The 19,360-nt window shown below is 31.2% G+C and overlaps 2 protein-coding genes across 2 annotated transcripts; both read right to left on the bottom strand.

Moving 5' to 3' along the window:
- Window positions 1–9,366: 9,366 nt before the first annotated feature.
- On the bottom strand, window positions 9,367–10,792 carry LOC114761217 (vinorine synthase-like). The gene is made up of 2 exons (XM_028950546.1): window positions 9,901–10,792; window positions 9,367–9,803 (listed from the first exon to the last, which is right to left on the bottom strand). Exons 1-2 carry the CDS (start codon window positions 10,790–10,792, stop codon window positions 9,367–9,369), a joined length of 1,329 nt encoding a protein of 442 aa, XP_028806379.1.
- Window positions 10,793–17,142: 6,350 nt separating this feature from the next.
- LOC114761216 (uncharacterized) lies at window positions 17,143–19,006 on the bottom strand. Its single transcript, XM_028950545.1, has 4 exons — window positions 18,171–19,006; window positions 17,893–18,080; window positions 17,402–17,788; window positions 17,143–17,267 (listed from the first exon to the last, which is right to left on the bottom strand). The coding sequence occupies exons 1-4, from the start codon at window positions 19,004–19,006 to the stop codon at window positions 17,143–17,145; spliced, it is 1,536 nt and encodes a 511-aa protein (XP_028806378.1).
- Between the last annotated feature and the right edge of the window lie 354 nt (window positions 19,007–19,360).

Raw genomic sequence — 19,360 nt, 5'->3', positions numbered from 1 at the left:
GTGACCTTGATTGTTTGATTGATATTGGTTATGCTTTGGCGAAATGCTTTGTGGTATGTCAATGTGGATAATATGATGTTCCTCTCTTTGTATGATATTTGGCATGAATTCTTATGAGTTGGGAATGGTTTAGATTGCATAACATGTCACAATTAAACTTGCATTGATTTACATGATAATTATAATTCATATGCTACTGAGATTTCTCTAAAATCTCATTCCTCCTATGTCATTTTATGCACTAATTAGGAAGTGGACCAAGCGTGGAGTAAGGGAAAGAATTGGCCTTGGCATGAAATGGCTGTATGAATATTATGCTATGTTATAAAATTTTTGTCTAGTGTATCAAACTTTATGTTAATTTTATGATAAGTTATGGATGACATTTTGATGTAAATTATATTGTTATTCCATGTTCCAATGTTGGAATTATAATTGATGCATTGTGAGAAGAATGTAAATGAAGAAAAAAGAGGAAATAAATCAAGAAAGTGGTAATTAGGGGATAGAAATTTCTTAAAAAGTGTCAAACTTGTGGCAAATAAAATAACAAGGAATTATTAGAGTTTAAAACTGATATTTTGCAGGCTGAAAGATCTCATTTTTAGCTTTAAAACAAGTGGTAATTAATTAAATTTGGAGTTGTGTGCTAAGAGTTATGCAAAAATACTGGAAATTCAAAAATTTACCAAATGAATAGTGCATTTTGATGAATTTCTTGGAATTATTTTGTATGGAATTGGACCTAATGATTATTTTTCTTCCATAGAACTCTTAGCAAGCTTCGTATGAAAATTAGAACCACATCATTTTAATTTTTCTAGATTTAGTTATGAATTTTTAAAGTTGGACTATTTTCGGATGACTAGTGTACAGACTAGATAAACAGTAAAATCTTCAATTTAAAATTTCTTATCTGGAAATGTCATGAAACGACTTATAATGGTATATAAGGAGAGGTGTGACATTTAGCCCACCTTTTTCACACTTTTGAAGCTAATGAAGCACTTCACTATTTGGATGGCCAAAATTAGAACCATTTTTATGCATTCAACCTTAATTCGACTCTCCTTCTTCTTCTAATTATTCAACTTGAAACTCTCAAAATGGATTCATGAGTGGCACATAACAGTGGAATTACCTAACTGTACAAGAGCGTTTGAGTTTGAGATGAGAAGGGGAGGGAGAGCTGTGCAGGATATATTGTGACTTGGGAATGTCTAGGTATTAGCTTTGGGGAAAAAAATAATTATCAAAAAGTCAAAATGACAAGTGAGCAACTGTCGTTTACTACCTAAAATTTGTCATTTCATTGCTTGCAAAGATGCTTTGTTGTTGCCGACACAATGAGATATTTAATAATTATGTTCCTTACTCGGGAATTCATGGCAATTCTTCTTTTAGCTTTAGGGGGATTTTTCTTTGAATGATTTTATTTTAGATTTTTTTCTTTTTAATTGATAAATTTATCTAAGATAAATTTATATATAAGATTTACTTATTAACTAATTTGAGTGGATTAAATAAACTAAATAAATCAATTAATTATGACAAATGTGACATAATTTCTTTAAAGTATACTTACATAATATCAGCCTATAAATATCAGTTTATAAATTAAATAAATTAATTTAAAAATAATGATAAATATGAGAGGTAAATTGAATTATATATTCACGAATAAATCTAACTTTGGTCTCTGACTTATTTTTATAAGAAGGAGCCGGGGAAGCACCGTTCAAGTTTCCTAAAATGCACACAAAATAAGGTTGGCCGTTGACCTATCAATATCAACCATAGGACCACAGGCGAGACATCGCATTAAATTGAGAACATTAAATTTAGACAACGCCGCATTTTTTGCGTAACGCATTATTTTGCAACATTTGTTATTGACTATGTACAATAATCTTGTTCTAATAATCTTTTGTTTTTAAATCAATATATTTTTAAGGAAAAAGCAAATAAATAACTTCGCTTAGTGCAAATGATTATTGAAATTTTCTTATTAAAATTTGAAATATTTCTGTTTTAAATCATAATTGAACTAATGTACTAATTGGTCTCAGAGTGACATCTCCTACCACACATAAATTTATAACTCTCATCTACGTCATTCAACACATCATTTAAGTGAGTTCCTGAAATGGAATGAAACCGGGACATCTCTATCCTTATGATTTGGACGGGACATAATGGGATCGGATAGATACGTTCCGCCTATTTCAAAACCAACTGTACATAAAATATAATAATTCACGATAAACTCTACGCAAAGAAAATTTTAAAAATTGATAAAAGTTGGCCAAAAATTTGGCAATGATCAAAATTTGGCAAAGAACCTTTATTATAATCTCGAAAGAAAGAAAAATTAATAACCTCAAAACATCTAAAAAAATCATATAATCCATACAGAAGAACCTGTAAACAGCATAATTAACAACATAATTAAAAAAATAAATGTATAATATTTTTAAAAAATAATATATCAGGACGGGATGAGATGGGACACCATCATCTCCCATCTCATCTCGCCTTGAGAAAGTTTCGTCCTCTCTCAAACAAAAATTTTCAAGATAGGACTATCATGTTTTGTAATGATCGGGATCGAGATGAAACACCGATATAGAATAGGATACAATCGCATAAGCAAGTTAGCTTTTCAATTTCAAAATTTAGAATGTAAGTTATATTATGAAAATGATTTTATAATCTGGAAAAAAAAAAAAAACAAGGAGCAGGCGTATCAAAACGACCTAATGCTTGTTTGGTTGGGCGTTTTAGTAACCTGAAAATAGCTTGAGTCTAACAAACACGTTTGCCAATTAAGCACATGTTTGATTGAGCTTTTGACGCATCCTACTTATAAGCGAAAGGTAGGATTAGAAGGACAATTTTAGCGTGCTCGTGGCTGGTGAGAATCATTATAATACAATAATTACTGTGTCAGAACACATTTTCTCACTCTTCTCACTCACTCGCTCCTTCTCGACTTCAGTGAACCACTCTCATATACTACTGTCCAAAATTGAAAAGGCAGCTGCTCTAACATTTCAGTAGGAAAAGTAAGGGTGTTCAATTTGTCCCGTTCCGGTCGTTCCGTCCCGGTCCCGGTGAGTTCTGAACGGAACGGGACGGGACGGGACAGTAACCGGGACGGGACGGGACAGTAACCGGGACGGGACGGGACAGTAACCGGGACGGGACGGGACAGTAACCGGGATGGGACGGGACGCGGGACGGGGTCGTCCCGTCCCGGAATTTTTTTTCTTTTAAAAATTATTTATTAAAAATTATTATTAGATTATTCAATTTACTTATTAATAATAACTCTTATTTTTATGGTGATTTGTAGCTCTTAAGTTGTAGTATTATCTCAACAAAATCTCCTTCCTCAATAAAATAATTCATAAAGTCATTATATAGTGTTTTTGTTACGATATTTTTTTTACAGTATATTTTTACACCTTTTTTATGCTATATAATTAAACTTTCTACATAATATTTTTTTATAATGTTTTTATCTTTAAAAGCCCAATAAAAAATAAGTATTATAACATAAAAAAATTCATATAAAAAATTATGATATCTTTTTTATTAAAAAAAAAAGGGGAAGCAGGACGTCCCGGTCCCGTCCCGGTTCCGTCCCGGTCCCGACGGGACCGGGACGGGACGGGACACGGGACAAAATCCCTGTCCCATTCCCATTCACCGGGACGGAACTGGGACGGGCCTGTCCCGGTCCCGTCCCGTCCCGTCCCATGAACACCCCTAAGGAAAAGCATTGACATTAGCACATCCCTGAAGATGACATTCAGTTAGGAAAGAAGCTTGAAATGTGTGTTCCAAATTTCGCAGGAAAAAAATTTGCAATATAAATAATTTATAATTTTTTAAAATTATGTTTCATTTTATATTTACAAATTTTATTATAATATTTTTAATTTTTTAAAATATATTTCAATCATTAAATTTCACTTCTTCCTATTAAAATAATTTAAATTCATTATATTATGTAAATTCTTTTTTTATCATTTTTTATTATTTAATAAAAGTCATACCTATTGTGGTAATTTTACAAATTAAGCTTGTATATTCAATTATATTCCAAACAACTTTTCTACTTTTACAAGTTAACTTTTTAAAAATCCAATCCAAATATAAATTATATTATCCATTCCAACTTTTCTAAAAACCAAATTAAAAATAATCCACTTTTTCTACCGCATATCCAAGTGGTTGCCTAAAAATCATGACAATTATTTTTTTTTCATAGATTGATAAATCTCACTTGCAAATTGGGAGTCAGAAATTATAGTTGTAAATTAGGAAATATGACGTCAAATTCAAATATTTCTTTTTTTAATGACGAATTTCGCTTTCAAATTAAAGATTACCAAGTTATAAATCGAAACGTAAGAGTATCAAACCATTGAAAATATCTTTGATCGTTATTGAAAGAATTACTAAAAGATCTTAAGAAAGAAATTTAATTACTAAAAAGTCTTAATGATAAGTGACAAACTAAAGTATATTGTCATGTCATTCCCTATTTTAAAACTTGTCATTATTTACTCTTTACTGATCGATGGACCTTAGAGTAATTAAATCTCTTTTTTAGGACCTGATTGTAAGGGCATGTTTGGATAACATAGAAAACCATGGTTTTGGGACCCAAACCATGATTTGGGTCCCAGACTTGCCAAACACCCAGGAAAAAACAGAAACCATGGTTTTGGGTCGAAACCATGGTTTTAGAAAAAGTGAATCCATTCTGTTTCTGGTTCAAATGGGAGAGTATAATTGTGCCTGTAGAGTATATCTCAACGATAATATGATTTTAACATTCCTCAATTATTTTTTTATAAACATATTTAATCTTATATTTTATAAATATATATACATATTAATTATATTATTTTATATATTATTAATTATGTTGGTAAAAAATATATTAGTAACATTTTTTTTTCAAATTAAAATATATTATAAAATTTATCTTTTATGTAATTATCATATTAACTTATATTTTTTTAGTAAAATTTGTACATATAAAAAGTTCTTCTGATAATAACTATCTAAACACTCTCATTTATCAGAATCATTTTTTCACAAAATCTATTCTTCACAAAATCTATTTTTTTCAAAATCTATTCTCCAGAAACTATTCTCCAAACCATGGTTTGGTTTCATCCAAACACCCCCGTAATCTCTTATCCTTATTTTGCTTATGTTAATAGAACGTGTTTCTTATTTTCAAACTACCGACATTTACTTCAACTTATGTACGACCAGTGCCCTACTCCCATCGTTTTTCCCCATCCTCCAACTAACATCCTTTATGGTTCCTCAAATTAAAGCTGAGGCATCATGATGGGCTTGCGTATTCTTGTCATTTATTTATTTCCTCAAATGGATAAATAAAGGTCACTAACAAATTACCGAATCCGCATTTTATATTTAATAATGGAAAAGATGCATCAATCACTCTGATCTTATTTCTCAAATGTGTCCAGTACTCTAGTTTTTTTTTATGGTACATTTACATGCTGATCTTATTTTTTTGGTATCTACAGCACCCTAATCTTTTTTTAGTGCATCAGCACCCTAAAGATCAAGGTGGTGGATGTAATTGAAAAAATAACATTGGGGTGGCGAATGGAATAAGAAAATAAGATTAAAGTATTAGACACACAGTATAAAAATCAGGGTGCTAGGGGAATCTTTACTTTTTAATAACTTAAAATTTCTTTTTGAGGAATTCTTCCTTCCCCTAATCAAATTAAATGGTCTCGTACGTGATACGGCCACTCTGGCTTCTCACCTCCCAAAGAGGTCAGTACGACTAGGTATATAAAACGAGGAGTCGCTAACCAACATTTAAAGATCAACATAATTAAAGAGGCTAGGCCATTATGGAAACGAGAAATTAATCTCAATGCGTAAATAATTTAATCTGCATCAATCCATATCCATAGTGTTTTACAGAAAGATCAAAACTTGTTCACTTTGGTAGTCCAAATAAAAGAAAAAGACCTCTGTAAGTTTTGCTTTTTATGTGATCATGTCGTCATCCGAAAAGCAGATTTTGTTTACTCTGGTCGTGGACAAGAATAAGAACAAAGTACTGTACGCTGAAGCAGGAAAAGACTTCGTGGATGTTCTACAAAGTTTCTTAACATTGCCATTAGGAACTGTTTCGAAACATGTAAGTGAGAAATCTTCTGTGAAGTCTTGCGGATTCAACTGTGCAAGCTCACTGCGTCAAAGTGTACAAAAACTGGGCCTGAAGTACTCTTCTGCAAATGGGGATAAAGAAATGTTGCTTCATCCAAAGATCCCAATGGATGATTATTACAAAAATAATGGTTGACGTAACTATGACAACACACCCTTCTCAAAGGGCTTTAAGGGCTATGTTCGTCAAACAACTTGTTATGTTGTTTCTGATGATCTAAGATTAATGCTTAGCGAAACGAATACAACGTTGTGGATGGTACGAAGTCTCGGAATTGAAGATGTTAATGAGAGATTAAGATTGACTTTGAATATCACTCAGAAAGAGGTTTGAGTTTAATTCCCATGTGAATTTTTTCTCTTTCCTGTAATGTTTATATGTATTTGAATTCTTCTTGCTCAATTCATCAAGTCTTAACCTTCATGTGTGCGTTTTTTGGTTTTGACTAAGGCATTGGATCTTCTGAAGGTCTCATTATTTTTCAAAGACACCACTTACGGATCTATTCCTGCTCAAAAAACTCCGTATTTATCAGAACTCCGAAACCCAAGTACTGTCCAATAATGTAAAGACCAATGAAGTTAAAGGAAACGTGGGTTTAAGGATGAAGTTGAAGGTAATGATATCAAAATCTGAGCGCAAAGTACCGTTTGCTGAGGCGGAAGAGGATTTCATAGATCAACTCCTCAGTCTCTTGACTATACCAGTAGCTGCAGTTGAACTTCTTGAATAAGGAAACTCCGGTTTGGGCTGTATTGACAACTTTTGTAAGAGCTTCGCTGATTCGGATGAAACTAGGGTTTTCGATTGGAGTTTTCGTCATCTAAAGAACAACCTTCTCAATCCTCGTATTGCACCAACAAAAGCCAGAAACCAGGTGTTACCAGTTTATGTATCAGGAAGTTCCGCTGGGAATAATGTAGGTGTTTGTGTAAAGTCAGGAACAAAGTTCATGGTGACGGATAATTTGTGCGCAGAACCATTTTCATATCCATCTTCTTTATGAGTTCTGGTTGAATCCAAAGTTGCTGAGCGTGACTTGGATGAGATGGACTTAAGTATTGGGGTTAATGAGGTACGGTTAAGCTTAGATAATTGATGTTCTCTCAATTTCAATCGGTTTCTGAAGTGTTTTCAAATTAAATGATCTAATATTAACTATTTGTTGTCTCTGTTTCAATATCTTGCAGGCGTTTGGAATTCTAAAGGCCGCTTTGTTAGCTACATCCGCTCTTACAATTGGGTTGAGGCCATTGCTTACTGTTGTTAAACAAGAGAAGTGATGTTAAGCATTACCATAATGTTAATGGCTTTTTCCTGTTTAGTTTTTTCTTATGTTGATTTTGTTGGTACTCTAACTGGGAGATTCTGCCATGGATTTTACACGCAAAGGGAATATGGAAGTTATTAATCACGATTAATTCACCACTTTCTTTTTTCTTTCTCGATGAAACATATATATATATATATAATGAAAGTAGTTTTATAACTCTTTAGCGCATTTATAAGAACTCAAAAGATACGATCCAGTCAGACTTAAGATATAGTTTAACAGACTGAATGCATACTTATTTCACTATGTAAGAGGAAATTCCAATAAGATAAAAAAGAAAAAATACTTGGAAGGAGGACATGGACAAACTTGTAACACATAGGAAACGTCAAAATTTATGTGAAGGTGAGATGATTATATTCAATAGCACTTCTACATGTGTAAGGCAAAATTTCAGGAAAAAAAACTGAAATTAGTATTTTTCAATTTAAGAACCTAACCCTTTAAAATGACATAGAAGGACGTAAACCAAAATTGAAATTTTAAAATTCAAAAAAAAAAAAAAAAAACCCCTTTGTTAATCCCATTGAAAAATCTGTTGTTAATCCAAAATTGAGATTTATAATTTCACAATCAAGACTTATTATTTTCAGATAGATTGTTATTATTTTTAATTAATTTACATGTTATTTCACTTGTTAAGAATCAAGAGAAAATGTATCGTTAATCCCAAATCGAGACTTATAATTTCACAATTAGGACTTGTTATTTTCAAATAAATTATTATCATTTTTAATTAATTCACATTTTATTTCATATGTTATTTCACAATCAGGACATGTTATTATCATTATTGTTAGGAAAAATTATATTGTTAATCCTAAGTTGATACCTGTTATTTTACAATCGAAAAAAATTGTTATTCATGAAAGGGCATTTTTATCATTTTTCTTGAATTTAAAATTTTCAATTTAAGTTTACTTCATTTTCTATTATTTTGGAGTATTAGGCACCTAAATTGAAAAATACTAATTGCAGGGTTCTTTTTCTAAAATTTTCCTTATATATGATTACTAAACAACATGAAATTTATAATATAATATTACATATTATGTAACATGTGATTTATATTTTGATCTATTTAATAAATACAAACTACTTCTCTGATCCTTAATTTAAGACATATTTTTTTACAATAATTTATATTATAAAATAATTCGTATATTTATGACTAGAGGAGTATAAAGAAAATATTATGTTGCCGCGGTTATCTTAGTGTATTTGTAGTGGTCGCAATTGCTACTAACATGAGTAGTGGCTAGTGATTTTGACAAAAGCTAAAAATTTACCGCGGCGATGCGTTTGTTAGCAAGAGTCGCTACGCACTCGTTAAACCTGCTACAAAAATCTTTTTGTTTTTTAGTTACATATATAAATATCTATAAGCTAAGCATATATAAAACAAATATTAAAAATGTAAAATATCAAATATTAAAGGATTTATTCAACTTTGACTGTGGGAGAATATGACTATAGAGATTCTTACAATCAGAGTCTTTGTTTCAAGCACAAGCTAGGGCAAGTAGTAATTCCTTCATCACATAAAATATATGATATATGCCAAATGCTACCTCTGGTCATAATTATGAGACCTCGTTTATAGTCTATAAATGAGGTCATATAATTAGAACTAGATGTAGTATATAATATATATGTAAGTTTATGGTGACTACAATAAACACAAATAACAGTTAATGGATAAATAAAGGTCACTAACAAATTAAAAGAGATAAAATTTCCAACATACACATAATTACTTGAATCACTTTTTTCCAATCCAATTCAGAGTACTTAATTATGGATTAGAATAAACAAATTGAAGAAGTAGAGGATGGGTTTCAAATTGGCACATATGAAGCTCATTCAAAGTGATCCAAGCCTCTAATCCTCCATCTCCAGAACAAGTTGGCATCAAAATGATCACATTTTTTATAGGCACTCCAATAGTACAGACCCAGGTTGGCTTGCCCCATCCGAAACTTGTTTCATAAAAACCAAACCTCACCCAACTACTGAAGCTATAACAAGGAACATCTTTCTTAGCCACCAACTTGTGTGACATTGGTTCAAGAGTCTCCATAAGCTCCTGACCATCTCCTTGAAGCTTACGCACATAATTTCCATCAACCATTTTTATGGTTTTTCTCACTACTTCTACCAAATCTTGTAGCTTCATCTTCGTTTCTTTGTCAACTTCAAACAATGGAGAAATTGCATATACAAAAAGATTACCTAGATTTTGTCAATGGAAAGCTCAAGTTAAACAAATGAATATAATGAAAGCACTCATAATTAAGTACGTTAGTGAAAGTACGCATGCCAACATCACCTAAAGAATTTTCCAGCAACGACGGCTGCATCCGGCCACGGATGTTCACGGCATGTAACAGGAATGAAGTACTTTTGTCACTTGGTTCTGTGTTTCTTGCAGCTTCCAACGCCGATTTCCATATCAAAGCTGTCACAGCTTCAACTCTGGTAGGTTTAAAGCCACAACCTCTTGAAATTTCTTCTTTCAATTTGCACAAGCTATTTTCACTAAACAGAAATCTCTTTGTTGTAATGTTTTTCTCACCTACCCTGTCATTGATGTCAATCCCTACGCCTTTGGGTGGAAAAAGAAAAGAAGCTTCCATATTAAGAGGTGAAGAAGAAGCTTCTCCCATTGCCCTTTGGGACCAAGCTTTGAGGAAAGAAGCTACTGATGTTGCGTCACAAACCTTGTGTGAGATGCACAAACCAATTGCTATACCTCCACAGCAAAACTCAGTAACCTGAACAGCCATTATTAGACGATCTTCATCATCATCGTCTAGTTTAGGCTTATAGGGATCTAATGGAAGAAACCCTTTAATCTCATTGAGTTGTTCGTTAGTATTACCCTTGAGAAAATCTGAGAGCTTTGAGGGGACTCTAGCTTTAAGGTAAAGGACACCCTCATCATTGCAATCAACATAGAGATTGCTTTTATTTCTTTTGATTCTTCCACTGAATGGATAATAGAGAGTGAGAATTTGAGATAGCGAAGTCTTCAACTTTTGAGACACTTTGAAAAAATCATGATCAGAAGCAAAGTAGAAGAGAACAACGGGAACATAAAAAGAAGGAGGAGTAGCTATCTCGTCAAGGAGAGAAATTTGGAAGTGTTTAAGGTGATTCGGAGTTGGAGATAATGGCTTTATGGTGACTTGGGATACAATCTCAACCTTAGCTTCTGCCATTTCTCAGACAATATTAGAAAAGAATTGGTTCAGTAGAATTGCAAGAAGGTTGTGATGAGGTTTGGTTGATTTTCTTGGGAGAGACTATAATATATATATATATATATATATATATATAAAATAGATGCGAACTCTTTTGAAGGTGTTCAAATCCATAGGTTGGACGGGTTATTAATTAGGCCAACCCATCATAAGTTTGAGTTGAATTGTCCATCTATATGAGTAAATGTTGCAACATGCAGATTAAAATCATATTTTTAATATTATTTATTCAATAATAAGATCCATAAGTCCATAACCTCTTCTTTTTAATGAAAAAAAATATTCAACAGCTCAAATTCATCTCAATTTAAGCGTATCTCACACAAGTGGCTCTTGTTTTATTTATTTTATTTCTTATGAGCACCGGGGCAAAACGCCTAAATTATTCATTCACCACTTAAATGAGTCTAAAGCTAGCATAGCCCTTTCCTCCTGATTTAATGCAATTAAACGTATGTAGGGACATAAACATATTAATATCAAAATCAAACTCAGAATCTTATGGTGTAAATATTATATGTGTGGGTGTGTCAAAAGAAGAGTCTCACATTGTTTGAAATTCTAGAGATCCAAGTGATAAGTAATTTTGAGCTACTAAATGAGCAAAAAAGAGAAGTGTGCTCGTACGCATAACAGGCTATCTGAGATGGATCTAGTAATTTTCCCTCACCTTTCATGCACTAGTCAAATGCAGTATTAGGCGCTCTTTATGAAAAATATCTATCTAATTAATTCACTATTTTAATCGCCATTATGCCTTTTCAATATTTGTAACCAATGTCTTTAATAATTCTAAATCCTCATTAAGTGAGCTAACATAATTTTGCAACTGACATTTAATTATGTTTAAGTGCCTAATGATCTCTTGTGATTCATGCCCTATAAATGGGGCTTGAGACCATAGATCACTGCCCAACCTCTAAGCTCTTGGACAACTTTTTTTGTTTTTTCTCTTTTGTTGTCCTACTTACCCTATTTTTATAGGAAAAATCTATTTAATCTTAGAGAGTGTCACTTATTAGTTATTACTTTGTTGATAGTTACTCCCTCCGTTCCTTATTATAAGAGACATTTGATGTTTATGGTATGTTCCCATATATAAGAGATACTTAAAAGTTGTCTCTATTTTTTTGTATTGATTTCCTATTTTACCCCTATTTATTTTGTCTCCAACTCATACTCTCCCTCCCTCCCACTTCTCTTTTTTTCAATAATTTAATTGTTCTATCTCATACTCTCTCTCCTTATTAATAGGGGTATTGTTGGAAAAAACATTATACTTTTTATACATTAATTGTCCTTAACTAATTTTAACTGTTTTTTTGATCAACGTGATTTGGTTATTTGTCTCTTATAATAAAAAACGGAGGGAGTATAAAATATTTCTTAAGGATGATATTAATAAGGCACGACTTGAACCTGCTATTAATTCTCTTTAGGTGTTGTCAGTAATAAGATTTGCGTGGTGTTATGGGGTTAGAAAATTTGCTAAATTTCTAGAGAATTTCAGTGCTGCCCTGCCAACATCTCATCTAGAAATACTACCTCCAGTCATAATTATAAAACCCTATTTATAGACTATAAACAGAGTTTTATAATTAAAACTGAAAGTAGTAGTTCTAAAATGTTTTGATAGTCACTCTCGTCCAGTCGGCTGTCAAATTAAAAAAGTGTCATCGGCTTTAAAAAATCTTTTGATCAGATCGTAGCGAGTGGACACATATCATGTCAATTCCCGCAATAAATATTTCTGTTGCCTTTTCCAGTGGGACGCGTAGCAACAAATTTAAATGCTACAGATGACTGTCGGTTGGGTTCACAAGCTAGTCAGACGAGTGGGTGTTTAAATTATTTTTTAAAAAATAATTTTATTATATATAAACTAAATATATAAAAAAATTTTAGGGAGAAATCACAAAAAAAAAACCTTAAAATTTGAAAAACATAGATAAGAACCCGTACCAACTTCACTATGGTTTTTGATAGCTTCATGACATATTATTATTGTCAAAAGCCATTGTGAAGTTGTCACGGATCTTTATCTTCGTTTTTCAAATTCCAAGTGCTTTAATTGTGACTTTCCCAAAATTTATTTCGATTTCAATTTATGTAAAAATATTTTTTTAAAAAAATGTCATCCTAAAAAAGTGATGAGGGTGATACTCTCTCCATTCCATCCACAGATGTACGTCTCTGGTCCACCTTCGGTGCTCATCTCTAAAAATGTCATCCTTCGGGAAGATTACAAGTATGGCTGAACTTTTAAAAAAATGACAAGCATTTCCTCCATACCTTTATAAAAAATAATTATTAAAATTATGAGATTCAAAATATTCCTCTATCTTATTGATAGAACAAAGAAAGAATACATTTGCTAGTCCTCTTTAAAAGGTATTAGGAAAATTTTTTTGCATAGATATATAATTTTACCCTTCATTTATTATTGTGTTCACTTTATTTATACAAAGTATAATATATATTAAATGAGGATACAGTTAGAAAGTGGTTAAATTTTAAATGAGAGTTAATAAAATTTAAGGTTTTTCTTAGTATGTGTGAAACATACTGAAAGTGACTTATAAATAGAACCATAGGAGTATTAGTTAAATGTAATTAATTGAAATAAATGTGTAAAATATATAAATATTTTTCAATTATATCCTTAATTGTAAAGAAAATATCTGAGAGATAACAAGTGAAAATTTATTGCAGAAAAATAATAAGTAGTATATATTTAATGGGGTAAAAAAATTTTAAAAAAAACTAGTTTAAAATTTCAGGAAAAAAATTTGTTTTTACCATTTAGCAACATTGTTATAAGAGAGATTGTTTCTTATAAAAATTGACGGATTGAGTAACATTTGTGTTTTACTATCATGTAATAAGCCTAAATGAAATAATAAATTGTAGAGTTAAGTTGTTGTTTAAGTTGCATTTAGCATTCTAAAATATAACTTTTAGTTGCATTTAGTATTTTAAATTAAGTTTTGCTAGATCAAGCATTTGAAAATGGTTTTTTCAGTAATACTTAATATCCTTTGTAATTTTTTGTGTCTCCAGCAAACTAAGTTATTTTTTAAATAGCATTCAATATAACTTAAATATCGGATACTCATTTCTATTGAGAAAATGAGCGAATTTACTATATTGACCTTATTAAGTGAGTTAACAATTTTGCAACTGATATTTAATTGTATTTAACTGCTCAATGCTCTTTTGTGATTCATGACCTATAAATGGGGTATGAGACCAAAGTTTATCACACCCCCAAGCTCTAAGCTTTCAGGTAACTTTCTTTATTTTTTCATCTTTACTTTTATAGGACGAATCTATTTAATTCCAAAAAGTATCACTTATGGCTTTGCCGCTCTCAAAGATACTGTTCGACACGATTTGAATTTACTATTGCCCTCAAGAAGATTTGCATAGTGTTATAGAGTTAGAAAATTTGCTAAATTTTGAGAGAATTTCGGTGCGGCCCCGCCAACATCTCATCCAGAAATGACAAATGACATTACGACGATAGTCACTCTCAGTCCATTGGCTGTCAAATTGAAGAAGTGCCATCGGCTTCAAAAAAATCTTTTGATCAGATCGTAGTGAGTCGACACATGTCATATCAATTTCAGCAATATATTTCTGTTGCATTTTTTATTGGGACAAGAAGCGTACCCACAAATTCAACTGATTGTCCGTTGGGTTCACAAGCTCGTCCACCAAGCAGGTGTTTAAATTAGTTTTTTAAAAATAATTTTATTGTATATAAAATAAATATACAAGAAAAAAATTTATATCGACTTTGACTTATGTAAAAATAATTTTTTTAAAAAAATGTAATCCTAAAAATGTGATGAGGGTGATATACTCTCCATTCCATCCACGGATGTACTTCTCTAGTCCAACTTCGGTGCTCATCTCTTAAAAAGTCATCTTCTGGGAAGATTATAAGTATTGGCTGAATTTTAAAAAAATGATAAGTATTTCCTCCATCCATTTTTATAAGAAATACCTATTAAAATTATGAGATTCAAAATATTAGTTAAATTTAATTAATTGAAAGCAATAAATATGTAAGATATATACATATTTTTTTTAATTATATTTTTTATTGTAAAGAGAGTACATCTAGAGGAATAATAAGTGGCATATATTTAATGGGGTAAAAGTGAAAAAACTAGTTTAAAATTTCAGAAAAAAATTTGTTTTTTTTACGTTTATCAACATTGCCATGAGAGAAATTGTTTTCTATAAAAAGGGACCGATTGACTAATATTTGTGCTTTAAAATCATGTAATAAGCCTGAACGAAATAATAAATTCTAGAGTTAAGTTGCATTTAGCATTCTAAAATATAACCTTCAGTTGTATTTAATATTCTAAATTAATTTTTGCTACATAGAGTGTTGGAAAATATTTTTTTCAATAATACTCAATATCCTTTGTAATTTTTTGTGTCTCCAGCATGCTAAATTATTTTTTAAATGGCACCCAGTATCTTACATATCGGGTGCTCATTTCTATTAAGAAAATACTTAAAGAGCAAAATTTATGATATTGACTTCATATTTAACAATTTTTTATGCAATCTTGCTCATCAAGTATTTTCTTATAGTAAGTATGAGCACTTTATATTTAAGATACTAAGTGCTAATTAAAAATAATTTAGTGTGCTAGATACCCAAAAAATTATTGAGAAAAATGAGTACTACTGAAAAAATGATTTCAGATGTTAGAAGTAGCAAAAAATTAATTTAGAATACTAAGTTTTACTATCTCGGGTCTTTAATATAAGACTTTGTTTATTTTTATTTTAGCCTTAAATGTAAGACCCCAATCCACTTTATGTCTCATATTTGTGTATTTTTTTTAAGATAGTCTTTCTAATAATGGTAATTCTAGCCAATATACTTGATTAGTAAGGATATTTTAGAAAAAAACAACACCTATTTATTACAAATAACTAACTTAACTAATTTTTTTTAATCTTTTTAAATTAGTTAACTAGTTTTTATATTTAGGATAGGAAGTAGTACTAGTGAAAAGTATATTTTATGCTAAATACAACTCTACTCTAGAATTTGACTTAAGTTACTAGCTGTTGTGGGCTGTGGCCGAGGTTGCTAGGCATTGCCTAGGGGGTTGAAGGACCCAAGTGGATGAAGCCAAAGCCCATGGGCTGTATGGAACCAATCAAGACATGGTGATTTGTTCACAACTTCTCTCTATTTGCCTGATAGAGTTGATATGCTGATGATCGAGAAGATGATTCAGCGCTTGATTGGAAACGGCACACTGATAGAGTTTCTTTCAAATGTGATTTTGTCTCATGCACAGAATTCTTTTCTTGGCTAAAACATACTCCTTCTTTCTAGTCTATAATTTAAGACCTTTCGTAAAATTTAAGTGATTCCTAATATTATTCTTGTTCATTATACTAAATTCTTCTATCATACTCATCTGACCCTATTTACAAGATAGAGAGAATATTTTTTTCATCTTACTTATAAATCACTTCATTGAATTTTTATCATAAATGTGCTATTTTGTCCTTCATTTATTATAGTATAAATAATTATTTTTTTGAAATGGGTATATATATTAAATAGGGATAAAATTGAAAAGTTGTTATATTTTAATAGAGTTAATATAGTTTGAAGTTTTTTTTTGTTTATGTAAAACATGTTGAAAATATTTTATAAATAGGACCAAAGGTATTAATCTCTACTCTCTTACTATCCTTATTGAATATGGACATATTTGGAAAAAAATTTTAATATTTATTAAAAGGAAAAATTGGTTAAAAAAAAAATCTCTGTTTGAAAATTTAATTGGCTAAATGGACTTGAATTTGAACATATGTAATTATGATCCGTGAGTGTAATATATCTTCCGTTGTATGCAAATGACTTCTGTATTGATGATTGTTACACATCATTAATGATATGCTGCATACAGCAGAAGATAAGTTACACTCACAGATCATGATTGTACTCGCTCAAATTCATATGCTTTTAGCCATGGTTATCAAACCAAGATACGAATTGTGTATCGGAAAGCCGGTTTTATGAATCTTGAATCGTACCGTATCGTGAATCGTAAAATTCATGAACAAATATTAAGGATAATATATAAGTAATTTTCATATGAAAAAATATTAGAAGTTTGTAAATATTAGGTGCTATACACTGTCCAAAAAAAATAAAATAGCCAACATATGAAATTTTAAACATAAATAGTCCCCAAAATCAATTCAAAAACCAAACTCCTAACTTAAAAAGACTAAAGTCACTAAACATAAAATTCAATTCATCATTCATCATCTCCAAGATCAATGTCACTCAATTCATGATCATCCTCCATTAATAATGTCACTTCTTCATCATCCTCCTCTTCCCCATCTTCAACATTATCTTCATTCTCATTCTCTTGTTCCACTATAGATTTCCCTTAGCTATTGGTTTTGGCATTCAAATTGCTTGGACCTAAGGGAAAAACAGAAAGCTTAAATAAGTATGATTTTATATATTTAAACTAAAATCAACTTATGTTTAGTTTTAAAATATTATACCTCTCTTTCTTTTCTTGCTTGGAGCTCTTTCATCAAGAGTGAAACTCTCATGTATGTCCATCCATGACCCATCCACTGGCAAGCATGGGTTTTCTTTTTCAGTGATCCACTCATCATCAGATTCAATATCTGATAAACAAATTGGATCATATGTCCCTCCTTTTTCCTCTCTAATATTTTGTCTCATCTCAAGTTGAAGGTTGTACTTGACAAAGACAAGTGCATTTAACCTTTGTTGTTCTAAGCGATTTCTTCGTTTAGTATGCACTTGATCAAATGTGCTCCAATTTCTTTCACATCTAGTAGCACTACATGTGAGACTCAAAATTCTCATAGCTACCTTTTGTAACTCCTTGCCTTCTCCTCCATAACTTTCCCACCAAAGAGCTAAAAAATAAAATAAAATAATTAGGAATGTTTTTCAAAATTCAGATTTATTAGCAAGATTAAAAATTAAATTCTTATAAATAGTATAGACTAGAGAACGATACCAGGTTGTTTTTTGTTTCTAGTATCTATTTCCACGCTCCTTCCAAAAAGTCCCTTGGCAGACTTGAATGCCTCAAGCTGTTGATCAACTAAAAATCTTGTCTTCCTATCCGGAATCATTTTCTCAATAGTTTCATATAAACCAAAATAGACTTCTTGATCCGCATTAAATTTTTCATCATAATGGAACCTAAAAAAATAATGAATAAGTTATCCTTTTCTAACATACAATTAAATAATAAATATTTAAATTTTAAACTTTAAATTGTATAAAACTTACTTGGGATTAAGAAAGTAGGCAGCCGCATGGAGGGGTCTATGTAGTTGTAAATTCCAACGAGTATCAATAATCTTCCATATCTTTTTATACCTTGATTCCTTCTTTTCAACATTGTCAGCAATCTCTTCTTTGGCTCTATCCATTGCTTCATAAATATATGGCATAACAGGTTTAGAGTCACCATCTACAAGTCTCAAAACTTTTACAAGTCGACTTACACACTTTAAGCAATATTTGATGGAACTCCAAAATCTAGAATCCCCAAAAATCATGTCTACCATTTGCTTACCCTCACTTTTACTAGCAAAAGAACTAGAAACCCAATCATCTGAAGCAAACATGGTTCGAAGAGCATTCTTTTGCTGCAATATGCAACTTAGTGTAAGATAAGCTGTTGCAAATCTTGTCACTGCTGGTCTAGCTAATTCTCTTCCTTTGGAATATTTTCTATACAAGTTAAGGACCCATGTATGCCTATAAATGAATGTTATTTTCTTTGCATTGGTGATGGTATTATAAAATACCGGAAGTTGCCCAATGTCTTCAAGGACTAAATCAAGGCAGTGAGCTGCACAAGGGGACCAAAATAATTTTTTTCTCTTCTCTTCTAACATCTTCCCTGTTGCCACAAGATTTGAGGCACCATCTGTCACAACTTGCACCACATTATCCTCCCCAATTTCTTCAACTATATTGTCTAGTAATTCAAACAATTGTTTAGCATCTTTAATCACACTACTTGTGTCCACCGACTTTAGGAAAACAGTCCCACCAGGACTATTAACTAAAAAATTAGTAAGAGACCTCCTTTTACCATTAGTCCAACCATCACACATCAAAGTACAACCCCATTTCTCCCATTCTCTCTTATACTTCACTAAACTTTCTTGAATTTTATCAACGGCTTTTTTTCAAATGAGAAACTCTCACCTCATGATAACTTGGAGGTTTCAAACAAACCCCTACCATATTCACCAACAGATTTTAACATTTGAATAAACAGTGGACTTCTTACCAAGTTGAATGGTAAAGCATTACCATAGATGCATTTACAAATATCTTTAATTACTAACTCTCTATCTTTTACCATCTCATTCATCATTTTCTGTTTGATAGTTTTTGATGTCTCTTCCTTCCCCTTAGCATCTTTGAGTAGTTGTTTCTTCAAATATTTCAACACAATACTAGCA

The sequence above is a fragment of the Neltuma alba genome, unplaced genomic scaffold, assembly GCF_004799145.2.
Source record: "Neltuma alba isolate B1F8T4 unplaced genomic scaffold, ASM479914v2 tig00011090_pilon, whole genome shotgun sequence".
In the NCBI taxonomy this organism is placed as follows: domain Eukaryota; kingdom Viridiplantae; phylum Streptophyta; class Magnoliopsida; order Fabales; family Fabaceae; genus Neltuma; species Neltuma alba.
Note: the sequence above shows the minus strand (reverse complement) of the source record. Positions and strands in the feature narration are given on the sequence as shown.

Coding starts and splice junctions, on each gene's coding strand:
- LOC114761217 (XM_028950546.1), bottom strand. CDS start 10,792: ATGGCAGAAGCTAAGGTTGAGATTGTATCCCAAGTCACCATAAAGCCA. Junction 9,804..9,900: donor GTTGCTGGAAAATTCTTTAG/GTGATGTTGGCA, acceptor GACAAAATCTAG/GTAATCTTTTTGTATATGCA.
- LOC114761216 (XM_028950545.1), bottom strand. CDS start 19,006: ATGTGTGATGGTTGGACTAATGGTAAAAGGAGGTCTCTTACTAATTTT. Junction 18,081..18,170: donor GCCTACTTTCTTAATCCCAA/GTAAGTTTTATA, acceptor TTATTTTTTTAG/GTTCCATTATGATGAAAAAT. Junction 17,268..17,401: donor AAGCAAGAAAAGAAAGAGAG/GTATAATATTTT, acceptor GGAAATCTATAG/TGGAACAAGAGAATGAGAAT.